The sequence below is a fragment of the Electrophorus electricus genome, chromosome 8 (genome assembly GCF_041902795.1).
Source record: "Electrophorus electricus isolate QZ-2024a chromosome 8, ASM4190279v1, whole genome shotgun sequence".
Lineage (NCBI taxonomy): Eukaryota > Metazoa > Chordata > Actinopteri > Gymnotiformes > Gymnotidae > Electrophorus > Electrophorus electricus.
The window spans coordinates 15,333,836-15,353,719 of NC_137504.1; the positions used below are offsets into that span (position 1 = coordinate 15,333,836).

The window sequence follows — 19,884 nt, forward strand, 5'->3', positions numbered from 1 at the left end:
TGGAAACCCCAGGGCATGCACTACACATTCAGCTGAACAGAACAAACTGTGTGCTCAGCCATATAGCATTCCTTCTGTACAGCCAGGTCAGTGTCACACATGAGCTCCCGTCATGGCTGTTCAGCAGATGTCAGATTGTTTTATATGGTTAAACTTGAATGAGGCATCCAATTATGTAAATTTGTTGACACTGGCTTTATGTCTTCTTTGCATTTCAGAAAAGATGCTGCTTTTAGAAACCCACTACGACTTTGCCAAAGAAATCAGCAAGTGGCATGGGTGTCCACATCAAAAACCAGAGATAATAAATAAAATCCTTTATATGGAACATTCTTGTACCCAAGGCAATGTTTTGGCCAACCACTCAAAAAGCACTTGCTACTCAGAGCCTTTGGAGCCTCTGTTGAACCAGGTGGCCAACATTTTGCAGTCCTTGTCATGGATTTTGACAAACCTCACTTTGCTGTCCAGTTCATTTCAGCTTGTGATTTTAAGAAGGGGTGTTTGAATGTGTTGAAGAGTGCAAGCCAAAAACTGTCCTCTAAGGGAACGAGTATATAGGAAACTAGAAATATGTAATTAACAAAGCACAAATCTGCCACTGCCACAGTGTCACAAGTCAGACCAGACAGGGCAGTCAGCTTTATAGTTCTCATATTTATATTATTTGACTTTATAGTGTTCCAACTCTTAATATATTTATTTTATTTATTTTTTATATACATTTAAGAATGTTTTGTGTATGTCTCAGCTGGACATTATGTATTAGATTCTACATTATCAGGCCAAATGTAATAAAATTTTCCCTTGTACTAAAAGAGCAGTCGTGCGGAATGTGTTTTGACAGCATTCATAAACCCATCTTGATCTGAATGCTAAGGTTAATAAGGAGGATTGTGGAATATCATAATGAGTAACATATTTTAAGGTCTGTCCACTTTAACTTAAGGCAATGGAAAATGCAGTTAACCACTTCAAACTAACCCTATTATAATGTATCCTCACGTTTGTACTTCTTAATTACTGCAACCATTTAAAAGTATTAATCATGAGCAAGGACATGCTACATTTTCACTTTTTATTACAAAACATTATTATACATTATTTACAAATGGCTTAAAGATATTCACCCAAAGCTGACAAGATCTTAAAAGAGTTACCAAGCAAAGTTTCAGGAAAAAAAGCATTAAACCCCTGATGTATTTCAATAACGGAAACTATTAAACATCACATTAAATGAGATTACATGTCTGTGTTTATATACAAGTCGCAGGCCTCCAAACCTAACAACTTTATCCCAAACAAGACTAAAGTCATGCGTCATGGTTGTCAAGATTGTGGCTTTTAGCAAAGAACAGCAGGATAGCCAGACACCTGAAAATACTCAATCCTAGTGTAACAACAGCAAGTTTGAGAAAATATCCATAAAGTCAAATGTTGGTTCACTGATGATCTGTCTTGCATTACAGCCTTCCATCTGAAGATGTTCTTTTGCTAGTTAGGCTTTCGGTGATATCAAGTTCGTAGTCAGTGATGGAAAAGGGCTTTTGAACCCCCAATGTGAGGTATAAAGAAGAATCGTTGGGCTAAGCACCCAATAGCTCTCAGAGAGGACAGCCAACTGGTAGCAAGCTGGTGGTGTGCTGGATGCTGTTCCATGGCTCTGTGTAGCTTAGCTCTTCAGTGGTAGGCAAGCCTGAGCTCAGTTCTGTGTAAAATCGCAATTCAAGCTCCTCCCCTAAAAGGAAATCAACAAAAACACTTCACATGAGGACTGGCGCTCTGCCTAAGACTACAAAAGTGTAATTTACCTACAAAAGTTTCCAATACAGAATAGCTAGTGTGATGAGTTTCTGTGAACAATAAGTAAAAGCATTTGATGGTGCTTTACAGACAAGCAATGACACTTTTAGATGCCATTTCATAAAAATCTATATATTAAAAAAATCTTGTTACAGTCACATAGTCTGAAATACGTTTATTGATTTGACTAGCAAATCTAGCCAAATCTATTTTGATGGCAATACTGCCTGGTATGGGGAAACATAGTCCTGGCAATATGTCCCATATTCATACAGCTAAACTAATTATACAGCATTTAGTTACCTGAGTTATCACTCCATTGGCTCTCTGGACTGTGGTAAGATTCTGTCATGCCTACTTCATTGCACAGGAACCCCTTTCCGCTGCTATTGCTTTGTAGCCACTGCGTACTATCAAGTTCCAATTGCCGTGTGATCTGCTGGAGCAAAACACAGAATTTGTAATCGACTGAGTTTTGCTTGCTCTTTACTATTACAAACAATTGCACTATGCCAGTAACAGGCATTTGGTTACATAACAAAACCAGGGTATTCCTGACAATGAACAAGCACAACGGACAGGGTATGTTTTATATATTCCAAAACCAAACTCACCTCAACAATAGCTTCATTTTCCTCATAGTCTGGGAAATGCAACAGAGATATAAAAAATACAGTGAATACCACGTGCCATTTCACAGTATGGTTGTACAATTAAAGTTAATAAATTAAATATTTAATAAAATGTATAGAAATTTACATTTGATTTACATTTAATTAAAGAAACCTTGTTACCTGTCGTGTGAATAGGCGAAAGCTGGAATTTATAGAGAAAATCGCTGTCAGAAATTTCCACTTCATATGCAGAGCAGGGTGCAACATCATAAGTAGGGCTTCCTGCATCTTGAAAGAAAAGGCAAAAAAAAAAGAGTTTTATTAGGTTGTTCAAAAATGAAATTTAACATAACTACAAACTAGAAAAAAAACAAAAACTTAGTTGCAGTTTCAGTAGAAGACTTTTATTACTAAGGTCACTTACTCAGATTTTCAGTGCTGTCTATGGTATTGTCCTGAGTGGTCCTGTCTTCCTGCTTTTGGGTGTAAGACTGCTCTCCTGTGGATGTCTCTTCAACATCCATTTTCTCTGCCTTCAGCTTTGATGCCTGGTGAAGCAAAAGTCCCATGCGTACATTTAGATCTCACTGTGTGATTGAGCACTCAACCATGCCTAGTTTTCATCCCTGTGCTGATGCTGCTGGCCCAAGCCGGCATGCACTTCTCACCTTCCTCTTCTTCCTGCAGTCTGCCATCTTTGGTGACTTCTTTCCTTTGTTCTTCTCCACCTGTAGCATGCGGTAGACACGCACTGCCTCGCAGCCTTTGTTGATACTTTTGTCCTTCACTTCCTCAATGTCAGGCAGGGAGTTCATGGCACAACGGAAATTGGCCTTCCATGTTTTGGGGTCCGGATCATGGACACCTGGCTTGAATTTCCCTGCAAGCATAGGTGGAGAAGCATTATAGTTAAAAAAACAAACAAGGATGTTGTGATCACATTCTTGTGGTGTGGGGCGGGGGGAGAGAAAGAGAGAGAGGTTGGTAATTGTTTATTTGTTGCAGTCTTGTTGTTATTAGAGTGCCTCCTCACCTGTATGGATGGCCCATTGTTTAAACAAGCAGGCGTCTTTATCCATCTCCCAGCCATGGCGGGCGGCATGTTTCCAAGGAATGGAGAACATTTTTTTCTCCTAAAAACAGCAACAAAGTGGATTAAACTTTGACCACTACTCTATTACTACTCATAGGCAACATGTTTGACAATTGGTAACATATTTTTCTAAAATCACAACCCTATGCAGCATAATAATAATCATCATCATCATAATAATCATAATAATTAAAGTACTTAATGAAAGCTGTTCTTCTCACCTTATCCACCCAGACAAGTCCGGCAATTGTATTGGATTCTATTTTATCCTCCAGCCAAGGTCGCATACGCATTCTAGACACAGGCATGGTTCCTAAATCAAAAGGAGAGACATTTAACTCACTTGGTACTTTGACCGTATAATGCCTTGCAAACTTTGCTTATAACCTACAGGGCAAAGCGTAAGACCTAATAAGCAGGAAATACGCACTCCTTGTGAACCTTGCAACCTCGCATATATTTTATTCCAGAAAAGTATCTCACTACGATGCCATTCGTAGATTTCAGAGAGAACTGCATAATTTAATGTATTAAAGAATGCCATCGTTACAACCAATATACCGGCGCAAGTACAGTCAACATACAGTAATCGTTCTCGGGTTATTTTGATCGTGCTCAAAGGCTGCTCGAGCTTCCATTATCAGAGAAACGTTTTCAGTATAATCAATCTCTACATGTTAAATTACAGTAACAACTATGTAGTACGCAAAAATATAGGTCATATAACATAACCAGTATAACGTTCATAAATTTGTCACAAATCTTTTTTTTTGTTGAACAAAGCAACGATGTTACGGTATCCCATAGAAATACTTACAGAGTATTCGGGCTAGTCCAAAGAGTAGAATGAGAAATAGAGAGAAGCCGTTATTCCACTCGGTGTTAATACAAGTTGCTCTCGGGGAGAATTGTGAACTGCTTGTGACGTGTGGACTTTGCTTTTATAGAACATGAATAAGGGCGGGGGGGTTTTCCCAACGCAACAGTTGGCAACTGTCCGCGCATGATCAATTCAAAGGCAGTTCAAGCGCGCTCAAACTTAAGTCGACCGATTTCCGAGAAATCACGCCGTTGTGAGCTATGCGGTCTACATTGAGTCAATTTTATCTCCTGCATCTAATGCGCGTACACATTACTTCAGTAACGTAACTTTTATACGTTTGTTAAAATATAAATTCATTTATTACGCACTTCCTTTCTCACCAAAATAAAAACGTGGGGAGAACTGTCATGCATTAAAACTCCAAAAAGATAAGTAAATCATGTTTTAAACATTATTGTTCATATATTCAAACATACAGAATCAAACACACTAATACACCTTTAATTTTCAATTGTACTCAAAACTATCCTTAAGTGAATTTTCGTAATGCGCTCTATGCACAATGCGGAACTTGTAAACATAAAGATCAAGTGAGAGTAAGAAAAGGGTGCTTTTCCGGGAAATGGATTATAATTTAGAGCTACCGATAGAGGGAGCTATTGAGTCGAAGTAGCCTGATTTTACTGTAAACCTAGTTATTTATTAGAAAAGGATGTTTCAACCGACGGGTTCATAATATCCTTATCATGAATTCCACACATAGCTCTACCTCCTTAGGCTTTAAACTAATACAACATTTACACGTAAGAACTTAGACCATTGATCACGGCAATACGGAAAGTAGGCTATGTCCAAGAGATTCTCAGACAGCTATATTTTAAAATCTAATCATAAAATAAATGTTAGTGGATCGAGTGAATAAATTATTGTAATGCATTATGTCGAATACATAACATTCGAGTTATAATTAAGTTTTTACAGCACAGCTGACGATCTCCAACTTATTACGCATTCCCGCTGTTTTACAGCTGGAGGCGCGGCAAAGAGGGTGGTGTTTTCCTACGGAATTTCTGCTCCGTAAACCACTGGGTTTTCCCAAGGTCTGTCCAGAAATATTCCAATTGGAATCTCGTGCTGTCAAACTGTTAAATAACTGCTGGGAAATTCAAAGTATGGTGTATTAACACAAGTGAAGTCCGTTACAACGCCCAACACTTTCCAACTCTTTCTACATTTTTCTAAATCGTAAAACCACCGCTCACAACCTTAAGGCACTAAAATTATTTTCATTCATTTGTTAGTAAAAAAGGCAGGCACATAATCAAATCATTTTTAAAGAACCACTTAAAATTCTTAAAACCCTTATCAAAATTTCATGTCAATATATCAAGGCCTTGCGACAGCATAAAATATGAACGCATATAATAAGTATATACATATAATACTTATAATGAGTGTTGTAGGATGGCCAAGTAATATTTGCCCTATGGTTTCTGAAGATAATTTAGATTTTCTAGCGTCGTGCATTATTGCATCATTACGTAAATTGAGAAAAACTAAATGATCACTTTCAACACTAAACTATTTATCATATGGATAAAATGTAATTCCATTTGACGACTTGTAAAACACCATTAAAGAACATTTCTTAAAAAAAAAGCAAAAAAAAAAAAAAAGCAACATGCTGGTGTTATCCTCATTCTCTGTTATTGCCTTTGTGAACTTACACAGTGGATAGGTCAGTCCTGATTAGGTCCAGCTGAGAGGAGCTTTGGCCCATTGTGTGTGTGTGTGTGTGTGTGTGTGTGTGTGTGTGTGTGTGTGTGTGTGCTAAATATGCAGCTAACCATCTGCTTGACAGCCTTGTGACACTGGAGCAGCAGCAAAGCCATAATAGTTGTGTTATGCACTTGCCTGTGCCTTTCTCCACACTGCTGTCAGACTGCAAGTCCCTTCCAGTCTTCTGTGAACATGCTCCTCCCATTCTCTGGGCCATTAGCTGCCCATTAGTCATGTTCTCACACCACAACACACATTCAGTGCACCTGCTGCTGGACTGTGGCCCATGACCTAATGACCTAATCTAACTTTGCTCCCACAGTTAAATGAACGGAACATGTTGATATTGCTAAGGGACGGATCTAGTTGTCCACATCTCACACTGCTGAAGCTGCTATGCTTCTCTAATATGACTAAACCTGACAGATCAGGACAGACAATGTATTATTCCTACATTTAAGGGTAACATTACCGGTTGAAGTCACTTTTGGAAGGGTAACATGAAAGCATACATGACATATGTATACCTGATACAGTACCAACTGTCAGCCAACTGAAACCTCACCCATCTAAGTTAATATCCTACCATATTTAAACACACATCTACTTGTTGCGATTCTAAACCAGGTTAACTGGAGAGCTTGTGAGGTATCATTTGTGAGATGTTCCCATGTTTGTTCAAGCATGACAGCATTACCCTGTCAAACAAACTGTCAAATTTTTTGTTTGTTTTTTTATTTTTTATTTTTAATAACCATTTATGTTCTATGCTTACATTAATGTTTGAGACAGCAATTAATGGATAATTCAATTTCGGTGCCCAGCACCATCGATGTTTTTAAACAAAACAGAGACTCTCATGTTAAAGCTTTAATTCAAGCTCATACACTTGTGTCCATAACAAGTGAACTGTTTATAGCCTTTTAAAATCCACAGCCCTTCCATTTTAAGGGAAGTATTTTGTAAAAGTGTCATTTCATCATTATTTAGAGTTGATTCTAGATGTGGTATCTGGACTCTGTTGCTATTGTCTCTTAACAGGAGACCAAAGTGGTGGCAATGCCAGTAAAGCAAAACACCATGAAGCTGCAAAATCAGAATACATCTATCAGAGACATAACCAACTTAGTTTTGTGAGCAAGAACACATTGGTCAGTTTAGCAATAGCAAAAGACATGGTATACCACAGAAACTGTAAATGACCATGAACAGCATAAAGAAGAAACTCTTGAATGGCCCAAGAAGAGCACTATCCAGGATCTTAAGATAAGATAAGATAAGATAAGAACATCACAATCTAGTCACTCAGTTTAGGACATCTTGCCAGTTCAAACAGAGTGGACACATGCACCCTTAGATTTTTTTAGGCTTGTGTATTAAATCATTAAATGAGCAATAACTGATTTGTACAATGCTTCTTCATCACTCTATGAGACAGCGTCATCACTACATCTGATTGTGCAAAATCTCACAAGGGCATGTAGGATCTTATTCAGTCCATGCAGTCAATGTGCCTAAGTTCAGTCAAAAGTGAACAGTCTATATTATTTTCAGACTATTTTTCTCAAACTGAAGTAGCTTTAAAGATCTTTATTTAACACATTACTATTTTATCATTTATTTTGCTAAAATTGTTGCGTATGTAGGCTATTTGCAATTTGTATCAACCTATCTCTCTGTGGAGCATACAATGTAACACCAGTCGCCCTGTCACCCAGGAAAACAAATAGTGGGTGACCTCCATAAAGAAGATGGATGAATGACTGCTCTGGAAATCTGCAGGTTCTGATATTTGTCTGTCTATGTTGTTGCCCTTGTGACCTTCTAAAACTTAAACAAATGGAACATAAAAACCATGTATGACTATGTATGTGACAAATAAAACTCTGAAACTTGAAACATACAAATTACAGGGAAAATGACCATGATGTGGTATGCTATGTTATGGAAGATAGGAGGTCATCACAGTAACCAATTCTTAAGGTTAGTTAGTGAATACATAAACAAATGAAAGGATTGGATGAAAGGATCAAATGAAAGGATTGTTTACTAAACAGGACATTTTTCAAATAGCCGAGGGCTTTTGTAAAGTTATCCTCTCGCGCAGATTGCTATGTGGGTGTCATGTATTTTAGCCAAAGCTATACAGAAATTTTAAATTCTGATGCAATAAATTTCAAGACCCCTCAAAATTAAAAGGCAAGTGCTTCGGTTAAGGACCGGAGGTTGTATATATGTTCAAGGTTAATTATCCAACCAGAAACAGACCCATGTACCACGTGACAAGGTGTGACTGACTGACTGACAGACAGACAGACAGACAGACAGACAGACCCCTTTTTCCGTAAGGGGGATTCATTGAACGCCGACGGTGATAATACAAGTTAGCTGTAGAGTAGGTCAAGTTAACAACGTCATTAAAACCGAAACATTATATAAAAGGAATAAAACTCTGAAAGTACATTATATGTAGCCTACACGATAGGAATTTTAACCCGACAATACAATACTTGCAAGCTTGAATAGATATAAATAGCATTTATTTGTCCGATTTGTCCTTTTGTTGTCAGGCTTTTGTTGCTATGTTTTATGCATTATTATTTTGTTATAAACCTAATTAAAATCATTAACGTATCGTATTAGCACGAAGGCTATATTTCCCAATCTAATGCGTAATCTCAGTTTTAACCTTGCGCATTATCCTCTAGGTTGGTTATCCTAAAGGTTCAGTCTCCATTGGTCAAGACCGTCACGCTAAAATTCATTGACAGAACTGTCATCTTTTTTTAACGAATTAAATAACCTTAACAGGGTGGACAGGACTACAGTAATGACACCAGAACGACCGTTAGGAAAGCCCAACTGACCAGCTCGCGTTACCCGTCTAAACTGTTAGATAGTCGCTGCAGTCGATGCTGCATTTTACCTTCTTGGGCTAAGGGTTGTATGCTGCGACAGCATTTTCAATGAGAAAGACATGCTTGCTTTTGCTCTAGTTGCGGGTTCTCTCTGGATCGTACTAGGTGAGTGAAATATTTCACAGAATTTGTTCGTTCTAGTTTATGTGATGTGTATGTCTGTGAATTGACTGGTACGCCGCTGTCGTGGGTAACACGTCCGTTTTACAATATGCATCTTGTGTCGAGATTTGTAGTGGTAACTAAGAAGATTAGGGGTGTCCTGAATAATAGGCCTACATTGCTTCCTTTAAAGGTTATCGCATAATGCTGAACTGCACGGCAAAGTCTTCACTAATGAATTGACACACTGTTAATATAACTGCGCAAAAATGAGCACTGTATGTATTTAATAAAACACTGGCGATTTTAAATACATACAATACGTATTTTGAAAACAATCTGTTTAGTAGGTTACCGAATGTTCGTAATGTGGTGTCATAAACGTATTAATTAACCTATTAAATATGTTTCACGACGAACATTATGGGGACACGACCACTGATGTTATATTTAATACATCGTGATTTATTGAACGAACTGGGTAAAACGACATTGAATAAAGGCTATACTTGTAAGCAGACGTTGTTTCTAGGGGTATTCGAAATTGCACAAATATCAAAAATGATGTAGCAATGAAGTAGAGGTCCGCTCTAATTTATTAAAGGACCACATAAATGGACTTGGAAGACGTGCATGTCAAGAAGAATATCGATGTGGGGTTCACCATCAGATGTATGCATATACATACTTAATTGTGAAATAGCACGTTTTTCATTTGCGTTAAACTGCATGCCGGTGTGGAAGTGGTAGAGACCTGTTCTGCTACGTCAGGGGCGGGTGACGTGTTTCTCAATGCGCTATCGCTGCCGCGCCTGATTGGAAGGAGCTGTCCAGCGAGGAGGGTACTGAAATAATACGACAGGTCTGTGTAAATGCAGATTTCATACGCTCCGTTATCATGCAAGCACACGGCGTTTTGCCAGAAGTTAAAATTCTCTCGTGAGTCTGTGCATCGCTGGTATAGCATGTTTGATGGTCCTGCACTGACAAATGGCAAAAAGGCGCTGTACAGTTTAACGTGTTTAATGAGTACCTGACTCTCTATGTGACGCTAAAATTCATCAATTATGTAAACTGTCAAGTAGAACCAGAGACAGAGGTAAACCTATTCTTTTTCCCCTCCTCAATAATTAAGAGCTCAAGACTCGTATAACCCACCCAACACTGACTCTCACAAAGCGTGTAAGACAAATGTCTCTGGAGTTTGATTAATTGTGGGCCTAGTGTCCTACCTATGCCTTTTTCGGTCAGTGTTCAGATGCTGGTTATAATGGCCACAGAAAACTGGTCGCGCTTGAGTATGAGGCCCACAGGACCATCCATTTACATATGAATGCTTTTAAGTTTTCTGAAACCATACTTATAAAACATGAGTTAACTTATCACATTTCATTATTAATACACCAGTAATAATTAATTATTATACACCAGTATGAGGAAAAGATGGTCACATTCAGAACTTATCCTAAAATCACCAAAACACTATAAGTTGCTACACTATAAGGTGAATGTGTGTGCACTTGAAGATGGTCTATTGTTTAGTTGGCAGTACCAAACCAAAGCTGCTCATTAAGGCAAATTAACAATGCATTTAATCATTTTATGTTAGTGTAGATATTGTGTTGAGTGACAAACTGCCTTTTGGCCAATGTACTCATCTAATGCTGTGTCACCTCATTATGTCCACCATCTTTCACACTTCCTGTGTTCCAATTCATAGAATGGTTTTATCTTGCTGCATGGATTCAGCAGTCTATGTATAATATACTTAATGTCTATGTAATATAACATCTGTTACAAGATGTTTCTAAGACCAAGATGCAAGGGCACAAAAGGTACAATAAAACATATCATTATGTATTTGTCTTTATTTTGTGTGGGTATCTTAGGTCTGAGTAAGTGTGTGGAGGTGTGTCATGCTCTGTAAACTAAGACCAGTGTATCATGTGCTCAAGGATAGAGAGAGCAGCATGGATTATGGAGTAGGAGGGGGAGGGGAAGTGGGTTGAGGCGGGGAGAGAGTTGCGTCTGCTGAGGGTGGTGTGATACGGTGTCCAGGCAGGCTCAAAGCAGTTGAAATTCATTTGCGTTTGCTGTGCTCTCCCCCATCTGCCATTCAGCACTCTTTATGTGCCATAATCTCCCAGAGGTAGGAGGCAATCGCAGGTTTTTCCTACGGTAATGTGTGATTTGCCTGCAGAGCTGACACACACATGCACACACTCCATCTGGCTCCACCTCTGTAAGTGCCTTTTATTTTCCTCTATTTGTAGTTTTTTTTGGTTCAGCTTTCCACTGTGTTTAAGTAAATTCTGTAAATTGGGTTTTTTACTTTCTGATGGAGTGTCAGCATAAGGGTCTATGCGATTGAGGGAAGTAATTTCAGAGAAGCTATGTGGAGAGGAGCTGCAGAGATAACAAAAGGATAACATGGAGGGGCTTTAAATAGGGGCGGGCACAGGTTGCTACAGCACATCCATGTTCTGGGCTAATAGGCTGTAATCCCAGTAGCTGTGGATATTAATTGCTTCCGTAACATTGGAAGTGGGGAGAAGGGGCAGGGCAAGGAAGGTGGAACAGTCATGACCATCATCCCCATGGAGACGACAGCAACCAGTCCTCTCTATTCACATTCAGCCTGCTTCTGGGTCACTGAGGCCTTAGTGAAACTGCATAAGGAAAAAGGGAACAAGGATCAGGCTAACACAGTGGCTTGGTGGTTAACACATTTGCCTCTCAGTGCTAGGGTCTTGGGTCTGAGTCCCTATCTGGGTGGAGTCTTCATGTTCTCTCTGTGTCTATGTGAGTTTTCTTGGAGGTTAGTTGGTTAGAATCCCCCAGGGGGCTGTGGTTTTCCTGTCCTCCAGGGGGCTGTGGTACACTGTGTGCAAATTGGCTGCCGTTTGTCATTGCTGTTTCTGTGATTTGAGTGTAAAAGCTGATATCAGTCTGTAAAGTGAGTTTGAGAAATGCTATATAAAATGCTATATGCTATAAATATGACTAATAATAATAAAGATTAAGGGAATTTGATGAAGCTCAAGGAGCATCTGAAGGGGAAAACATGTGGCTGAGGAGTGTTATAATCAACCAAGTCACACTAGCCACACGGAAAACCTCACCAATCCTGTTGCCCTGTAGTAACCCCAGAGCCCAGCTAATTGCAACAGCACTGCAGAGGCTGAGTTCTCATTGGGCAGCTGTGCAGTTGGCCGTCTCTGGTGTGAAGCACTTGTAAGTGAATAACCAAAATGAATCAAATTTATTCCTTTTTTTCTGCCACTGTGAATGTGTTTGTTTAATGTGCTTGAGGATTTCTACTATTGTTATGATATCTTAACTTTATGATGTAAATAGTCTTTCAAACACATTATTTAAAACATCTTTACACTACATAAAAATTTTACACTAGATATTTCTGACTTTCATATAGGTTGTACCTTTCTATGATTTTATATCTAACATAAATGTTTCTGAAAATATATAAATGTTTTACACACATACATGTACAAATATATAAACATGCACCTAGGGCAGGTAAGATTAGTATAAAACCAAGAGGCAGATAGGATAGGATAGGGGAGGACAAATAACATGGCAAGAGTGCAGAGAATATGATCGTGGTAGAATACTAATAACAGACGCAGTCACATGCAGATAATTTTTTTCAGTAAGGTATAGACAATTTACAAGACAATGTTCAAGGAAGTGGTCATCTAAGTGGATGATGGGGAACTTCCTATCCATATATTATTTCAAAGACATAATTGGAAGTGTATATGATCTTAGTTTTTACCTGTCATCTCCGGAGTTCAGATCCTAAGAAATCCATGCCCTGTTCATACATCTTAATGTACCTCCCAATGATACTATGACACATTCTTACTGGCAAGTATCTAATGTTATGACCACTCACTTCCCTTAGGGGAAACCTTTCTATCCAGTTCCTAATTCGCATAAACATGCTGATGAGTGTATGTTTTCAGTTTTCACCTCAAAGTTATGCAATCACTGTCAGTTACACCAGGAAACTTCCAGGCCATTATGTCATGAAACTGTGGGGCTAATCTCTCATTTTTATTCTTTTTTTTTTTTTTTTGTATGCTACCATGAGTTTTGTATTCCAACTTGAGTTCCCAACTTGAGTATCACGTATCACTTGTGAAGCACCATTGTGACTTAGTACCTGATGTATTTTTCCCAGTAGCACCACCTAGTGGAGGATTAACTGCTTGTTAACCATGAGTGCGTGAGTGAGCTACAATCTAGTTCCATGAAGTGTATCTAAAAATCAATGACTCATATCCACATAATTCCAAATTTTACAGACATTTGGTGAAAATATTTAAGATGTTTTGAAGAGAAAATCAATCAGAAAAGCTCCTATCCATTCTTTTTGATCTTGTTTTCATAGAAGTCCTAGTTTATCAAAACTTATCACTGATTGTGATTCAATTTATTTATGTTTATTTATGTTTTTCATTGTTTTGTGATTCTGAGAATGCTCAATGTATGTGGCTCTCTGCTGATTAGGGCATGAGAAGAAAAATTAAATACCATTATGAAAACTGTGATACAAGCAGTTTTGGTGACCAGACCTTTTACCCAATGGGCTTTGTCAGTTGTAGTCATAAGCAGACTTTTCTCTTCCCCATAGTTAGCACTCCTAATACATTGTCAGTTGTTTGGTGTTCATTAGAATACATAAAGAGTAAGCAGTCCCTCACTGTGACCCATGTTATCAGTAAGTTGCTGCAAACATAGATGAAACTATTTTTTTCCATAATGCCTGTAATCTGCTCTCTGTAAGGTAAAAATGTGTTGCATAAAATTAAACATTGTTTAATTCTGTTGTATCAGGTCACATTTTGGAATTTTGACCATGTCATGTGTCATGTGTGTATGCACTGCTATGTCTGGAGACAATACAATCTAATATTTGGAACTTGTAATGTTTTGTAAAAATATTATGCAAATACTTACAATTTCCAGTTGATATTTAAAATTTAGGTTCTGAGCAGAGAAACCCAAGATTATCATAAAATTCATTCTCATTATCTTTATCATTTTAAACTAAATATTTACACCAAACAAAGAACATCTTGTGTCCCCCACCTGCTGATGACATATTTAGTTTGAAGACTAACCTGGGAATTAGAATACATAAATACATGTGTCACTGAGTAAAGAGAATACATAGAATACATGTGTCACTGAGTAAAGGTAGAAGAGAGCTATTTTTATCACAGAAACAGAGAAAATGAGCGAGTGAGTGAGCAAGAGATAGTGAGTCAGTGAGTCAGAGAATGAGTGCATGAGTGTGGGGGAGAGGCAGAGCAAAAGGGCAAGAGAGAGAGAGAGAGAGAGAAATGCACACTAGAGGAAGTCAGCTTTCTGGTCCTCCCAGAGCTTAGAAACAATGCAACATAATGCTCTCATGTCTATACAATCAAACCATATTACCACATAGACTGCACATGCATGATCAGGCCTCATGATAGGCATAATACCTAATGAGTCACCGGGCTGTCATTCTGTGCTTCTGCTTCTGTTCATGCATGTGTCTGTGGGTGTGTGTAAAAGGCTTCATCCATGGAATATCCTGGTGCCACAAATAGCATAAAAACTGTTAAACTTTTCTGCCCTCTTACGCTGTGGAGATGAGTGACAGGTGGCGCAGAGCATTGGTACATTGAATTATTACATTGTAATAGCATTAGACATTAGGATTGCATGTCCCAATAAACACCTGGTAGTAGCATATTGTTATAGCATATAATAAAAACATTTTGTGGTATAAAGGCCCATATCTTTGATCCTTAGGGTACCATATTTAAGATTAGTCTCTGGCTAAATGACACTATTATTAGAATGTTTCTGCTTGTGTGCACTGTACCTATTCCACCCAGCCAGATGAGAATCAGGCTTCATTGTAGGAAACTGGTCTTTTGTGATTAGGAGAATAATCAGTGAGGCCTGGTTCTTTGCTTTCATAACAGGTGCACCCTTTGATCTTTTGATTGCTTGTTCACAGCTGCAAGCTGGCTGATAGAACTGAATATCCGAATTGGCCATGTACCTGCTGGCCATTAAAGTTATTTGACTGGTATATTGTTTAAGATCTTCTTTGCCTCTTTTCTGTTTTTCATTGCCTCAGCATATATTTTTGCAGGTGGTATTTTTGGGCTGTTAAAAAATGAATTCAACGTCTCTTAAAATTCCTGCATTGTAGCCTATCAAAAATCTGCAACCATGTGGATGTTGTGTAAAAATTATTTGTGTACCTTATACATTTTGGCTGCTGGTCTCTCTATCTCTCTGTGTCTGTGTGTTTGTGTGTGTGTGTGTGTGTGTGTGTGTGTGTGTGTGTGTGTGTGTGTGTGTGTGTGTGTGTGTGTGTGTGTGTGTGTGTGTGTGTGTTTGTATGTGTGTGAGAGAGAGAGAGAGAGAGAGAGAGAGAGAGAGTTGCGATTCATTTAACTTATAAACAGTAAATTCCTTGATGATCAACTTCACTACAGTGTCAAGAGAGTGATATTATTGGCCCAGTTATTATTTACTTATTGGTCAATTTATTTATTATTTATTTATTATCTATTTTTATTAACCCGATAAAGTGTTTTCAGCCATGCATCCATTGGCGAGGTGTTCATAAAAAAAATCAGGTGCTACTTCCTCGTTTGTAATGGAAGACAACAAAACTAAAGCGACAGTTCTTTATGGTCCTATTATGGCCATCTGCTGGTTATGTCGTTTGTTGTTTTGTTACTTCAGGAAGCACACAGCCCACTCGGTTTGGGTGTGTGTGAGAGAAAGAGACAGAGAGACAATGTGAGCATATGCACATTTTTAAAGGTACTGATATAGAGACTTAATTTAGTATGAAAAAGCCATCTTCCAACATTCACATCTTTCTTCTACTTTGTTAGCATCCTTGTTTTGTGTTCTCCAAATAAAACCTGTTTTCTTTTTTATTATTTGCATATCAACCCTGCTTTCAGTGTTATTATACAGCTATTTAGGTATAAACATATATAAACAGATGGCACTTAAGCATTGATATACCATTTCTCTCTCTCTCTCTCTCTCTCTCTCTCTCTCTCTCTCTCTCTCTCTCTCTCTCTCTCACACACTCTCTCTCGGTCAGAGCTGAGTTCAACGCTGATGGAGAGGATCCGGGCTCAGGAGCTGCTGCTTGGCCTGCAGCTGCCAGAGCTGGGCCAGCTGGGCCAGCTTGTCCGCTCACTACCTGCCTCTACACTGGTGGGCCTGGGCGCTCTGGCTGCGATGCTGGCCTACTGGCTGGCCATGCGGCCCCGCGCCATCACACCCCCCTGCGACCTACGCCACCAATCAGAACAAGTCGAGGTAGGCCAGTTGCACCATGCACCATCAGGATGTTTTAACCAGTTTTCTTAAAGGCGCTGAGAACAGGGATGTGGAAGTTTGGAATAGGAAAGCTCCCCTGATGGTGCATGGTTGGGATCGCTTGGTAAGGACATTTCTGAATACCTGCTTAATATCAGTCATGCTCCAAATAATTTGGTGGGCTTAGGAAACTAGCCCAAGCACCTTTGAGTATAAGTGAATAAAAAAAGATTGTTGAATTAGCTTAATTTCCAAAATGTTGTTCCTAAGTCTGTGTATCTAAGTCTGTGTTAGATTTTGAGAACAAGTTGTCACCTTTATGCTTAAGCGTAGAAAGAATGCTCATGATTTTATATGCTCATGATTTTAGTCTCAATGCATCCAGCTGTGTAATCATAGTAAATGTGACAGCAGTACTCTCAGAGCAAGAGATCATACTTTTGTAGAGTTTTCCATTCTCCACAGAGATTCATTTACATTAAGCCTCTTGTAGATAGGCTTCAACAGGGCTGTGTCATATGTAACATGTATAACACATGTATGTTATAATGTTCTAAAGTAACAGTGTGACATTCAACACATATTTGTCTGCCACATTTCCCTTCATAGACTAATGTAACTGAATAACAATAACTTTTACAAAAAGAAATACACAACCACCCTAGCTTCAAGTATGTATGTGTGCACATCATTTGCATACGGTGTGACATCGCTTCCTCAACTTTTGTCCTTAAGCCTCCCCACCCATGTCCTGAGCTGACACAGACGATCCTTATTATACCTGTTGGCATGTCCTAAGTTGACACAAGATGCCTATAATATTTGTACAGTACTTTGTTTTATTGCTGTGCATGTGTAACAATGAGGCTGTAGCAATGTTGCCATAGGCCAGTAAGCAGGATGTGTGTGTGTGTGTGTGTGTGTGTGTGTGTGTGTGTGTGTGTGTGTGTGTATAAATATCTATTATTAATTATTTATTATTATTATTATTATTATTATTATTATTATTATTATTATTATTATTAAGTCCATATCTGAGGATGGGCAGGAGGAGCACTGGAAAAAAAGGAATGCAAACCTAACAGAAGAAGGCTAGAAACAAACAAAAATGAAGGGACCACACTAAAAAAGTGCCAGTATTTTACCATTTTGATTCCTGTAAATGTAATGGTTAAACAGCCATATATTAAATACAGCTACAGATTACAGATTAAAGGGCAATGTGTCAACCTTGCTAACTGTTCGCACAGACATACACTCATTAAGATAAGTGAAGGAGCTCTGGCACTTTCATAAGGTTGTAAATAAGAAACAGATGGGAATGGTGAATATGTTGATATGTATATATATGTATATATATATATATATATATATATAAAGATTTTGCCCTCTGTGTTTTTTAAAAGGAGGGTGGCGGCTGCCGATCTATGCTGGGTGACAGTGCCAAGCTGCTCACACATTACCACGAAGATGCCAAAACCTTGTACGAGGCTTTCCAGCGAGGCCTCCACGTATCTGGTGAGTCCTGAGAAATCCAGGATAATATGCATGACTTAAAAGGCCTCTGTAGGTCATGAGAAATTGTTTTTGGGATATTTCTGTTCTTTAATCCAATTATTTATTACTAGGTGAGAAGCACCTTTCTTTATTACTAGGTTCTCTATTGCTACGTGCACCTTTCACATATGATCATGGTTTATGTGGCTTCAATTCATTTCTATATGAAAGCTAATCAAAATACCACAATCACTTAACAAAGTGTGTGCATGTTTACAAAAGCTGTGGGGTTTTGTGCTTATTAATACAAGGAGAAATGGTCAGGGTCAGTGAAATGCAAATATGTGTGAAAATCCTGTTGTCACAAGCACTGCAGGAGGTGGCACCACCCATCTCCAGGGCTTCATTTAGAAATCATTGACTTGGTCTTGCTTGACTTAACTCTGGTTTATGATATTGGCTCCTCAGGTAACGGTCCGTGTTTAGGGTCTCGTCTCCCCAACCAGCCTTATAAATGGCTGTCTTATAAAGAGGTGAGTGAGCATACAAAAGACAAACACAATTAGATTTGATTGCTTAAACATGCTAAGGTTATAGACATGACCCCAGTACTGGACAGGAAACAAGTTTTCCTACTATTAATGAAACAGGTTCAAATTCTGCTCAGTTAGGAGTCAGTGTGCCATTTGTATGTGCTGCAGATGAGTTAGCCTGAACTTGGTGAAGTATTGCATAAGTTCATGAAGGAGTTGGCAGAACAATTTGGTAATCTGGTAAAGTGTAGCTAAATGTTAGGTTCTATAAGTAATTATCAGTAATTCATAATTTATAAGAATGTATGTACTCCAAAGGTATTTTATATTCCTCTTTTTTGCACTATATACTACACTATATATGCAGCACTTTTTTTTTTTTAATCTAGGATTTAGCAATGGATGTTTTTTGTATTGTGTATAATGTATGATTTCTTTTTATTATAGGGTATACATTTTAAAGTATATGAGTCAGAGTGCAAGTAAGACGAGTACTGCTACCTCTTTCTTAGAAAAGGCAAAAACAGAAAGCACTTCTTGCATTTAACATCGATGTTATACAGTGTGTATTGGATCTCTGCTGGTCTGCATTTAATGTATGTTATACAGTGTGTATTGATTTCTGCTGATCTGAGTTTAATGTACATTATACAATGTGTATTGGATCTCTGCTGGTCTGCTGTTGACCCCAATTCTAGCACATTTCAGTTTGCTTAGCAGATGAAATGGCTTCTTGCTCATTGGCCCATCCCATGGTTTCCCACTCTACCTGCAGGTCACGACCCGAGCAGAACATCTGGGGTCCGGTTTACTGTCTCAGGGCTGCCTACCCAATCAAGACCAATTCATCGGTGTGTTTGCACAGAACAGGCCAGAGGTGAGAGGTCTCTAGTCATAGGAGTGCAGTGTGAACAATGTTTGCAATGTTTGCCAAAAGAAATTAACAAAAGACTGCTTCTGTTTTCCTTTCTCTTTCTCTGGCATGTTAGTGGATAATATCCGAGCTTGCGTGTTACACCTACTCTATGGTGGTGGTACCACTTTATGACACACTTGGGCCTAATGCTATTCGATACATTATCAACATTGGTAAGAATATTTGCTATTATCTTATTATCTATTTATTAATGCATCAAACCCTTAAAACACATGAAAAGTATAAAAGAGATGTTCAAGGCAAATGTAAACAACAATGAGAGGGTGAAAAGTTGTAGCAGAGCCTCCCAATTCTGACATCCCTGTTTCCTGCCACCTATCCCAGCTGGCTGGATTTGAGGGACTTCTTTTTATTAACAATTCTTCAGTGTACACATCACTAAAATGGGCCAAATGAGACCCTGCTGTGTGTCTCCTT

At 38.5% G+C, this 19,884-nt stretch overlaps 2 protein-coding genes across 7 annotated transcripts in view; one reads left to right on the forward strand and one right to left on the reverse strand.

The window, feature by feature from the left end:
* Positions 1 to 19,884, forward strand: part of acsl6 (acyl-CoA synthetase long chain family member 6) — a 45,457-nt gene that overhangs the window by 16,688 nt on the left and 8,885 nt on the right. Inside the window, exons 1-6 of one of the 5 annotated variants that reach the window (XM_027010985.3) lie at positions 8,478 to 9,135; positions 16,280 to 16,500; positions 17,907 to 18,018; positions 18,466 to 18,530; positions 19,306 to 19,407; positions 19,520 to 19,619. In XM_027010985.3, coding sequence (XP_026866786.1) covers positions 9,090 to 9,135; positions 16,280 to 16,500; positions 17,907 to 18,018; positions 18,466 to 18,530; positions 19,306 to 19,407; positions 19,520 to 19,619 — 646 coding nt within the window. In that variant the 5' untranslated portion in view covers positions 8,478 to 9,089. Of the gene's footprint in view, positions 1 to 8,477; positions 9,136 to 10,979; positions 11,375 to 16,279; positions 16,625 to 17,906; positions 18,019 to 18,465; positions 18,531 to 19,305; positions 19,408 to 19,519; positions 19,620 to 19,884 lie in introns of those variants that run through there. The other 4 variants (XM_081718631.1, XM_027010986.3, XM_027010987.3 and 1 more) reach the window with 4 other exon arrangements.
* irf1b (interferon regulatory factor 1b) lies at positions 1,065 to 4,477 on the reverse strand. 2 transcript variants are annotated; one of them, XM_027010990.3, is made up of 9 exons: positions 4,328 to 4,477; positions 3,732 to 3,823; positions 3,451 to 3,550; positions 3,086 to 3,297; positions 2,842 to 2,965; positions 2,598 to 2,705; positions 2,418 to 2,446; positions 2,107 to 2,239; positions 1,065 to 1,738 (listed from the first exon to the last, which is right to left on the reverse strand). In XM_027010990.3, exons 2-9 carry the CDS (start codon positions 3,816 to 3,818, stop codon positions 1,605 to 1,607), a joined length of 927 nt encoding a protein of 308 aa, XP_026866791.1. In that variant the 5' UTR covers positions 3,819 to 3,823; positions 4,328 to 4,477; the 3' UTR covers positions 1,065 to 1,604. The 2 variants fall into 2 exon arrangements, with proteins under 2 accessions (XP_026866791.1, XP_026866790.1); XM_027010989.3 differs by having other exon boundaries at positions 2,107 to 2,242.

Bases quoted from the DNA above. Each gene is read 5' to 3' on its own strand.
- irf1b (XM_027010989.3), bottom strand. From the start codon at position 3,818: ATGCCTGTGTCTAGAATGCGTATGCGACCTTGGCTGGAGGATAAAATA. The intron at 2,447-2,597 runs GTAACAAGGTTT...TGCATTTCCCAG, and splicing joins TTCGCCTATTCACACGACAG to ACTATGAGGAAAATGAAGCT. The intron at 2,243-2,417 runs GTGAGTTTGGTT...GTTTTGCTCCAG, and splicing joins AAAATGAAGCTATTGTTGAG to CAGATCACACGGCAATTGGA.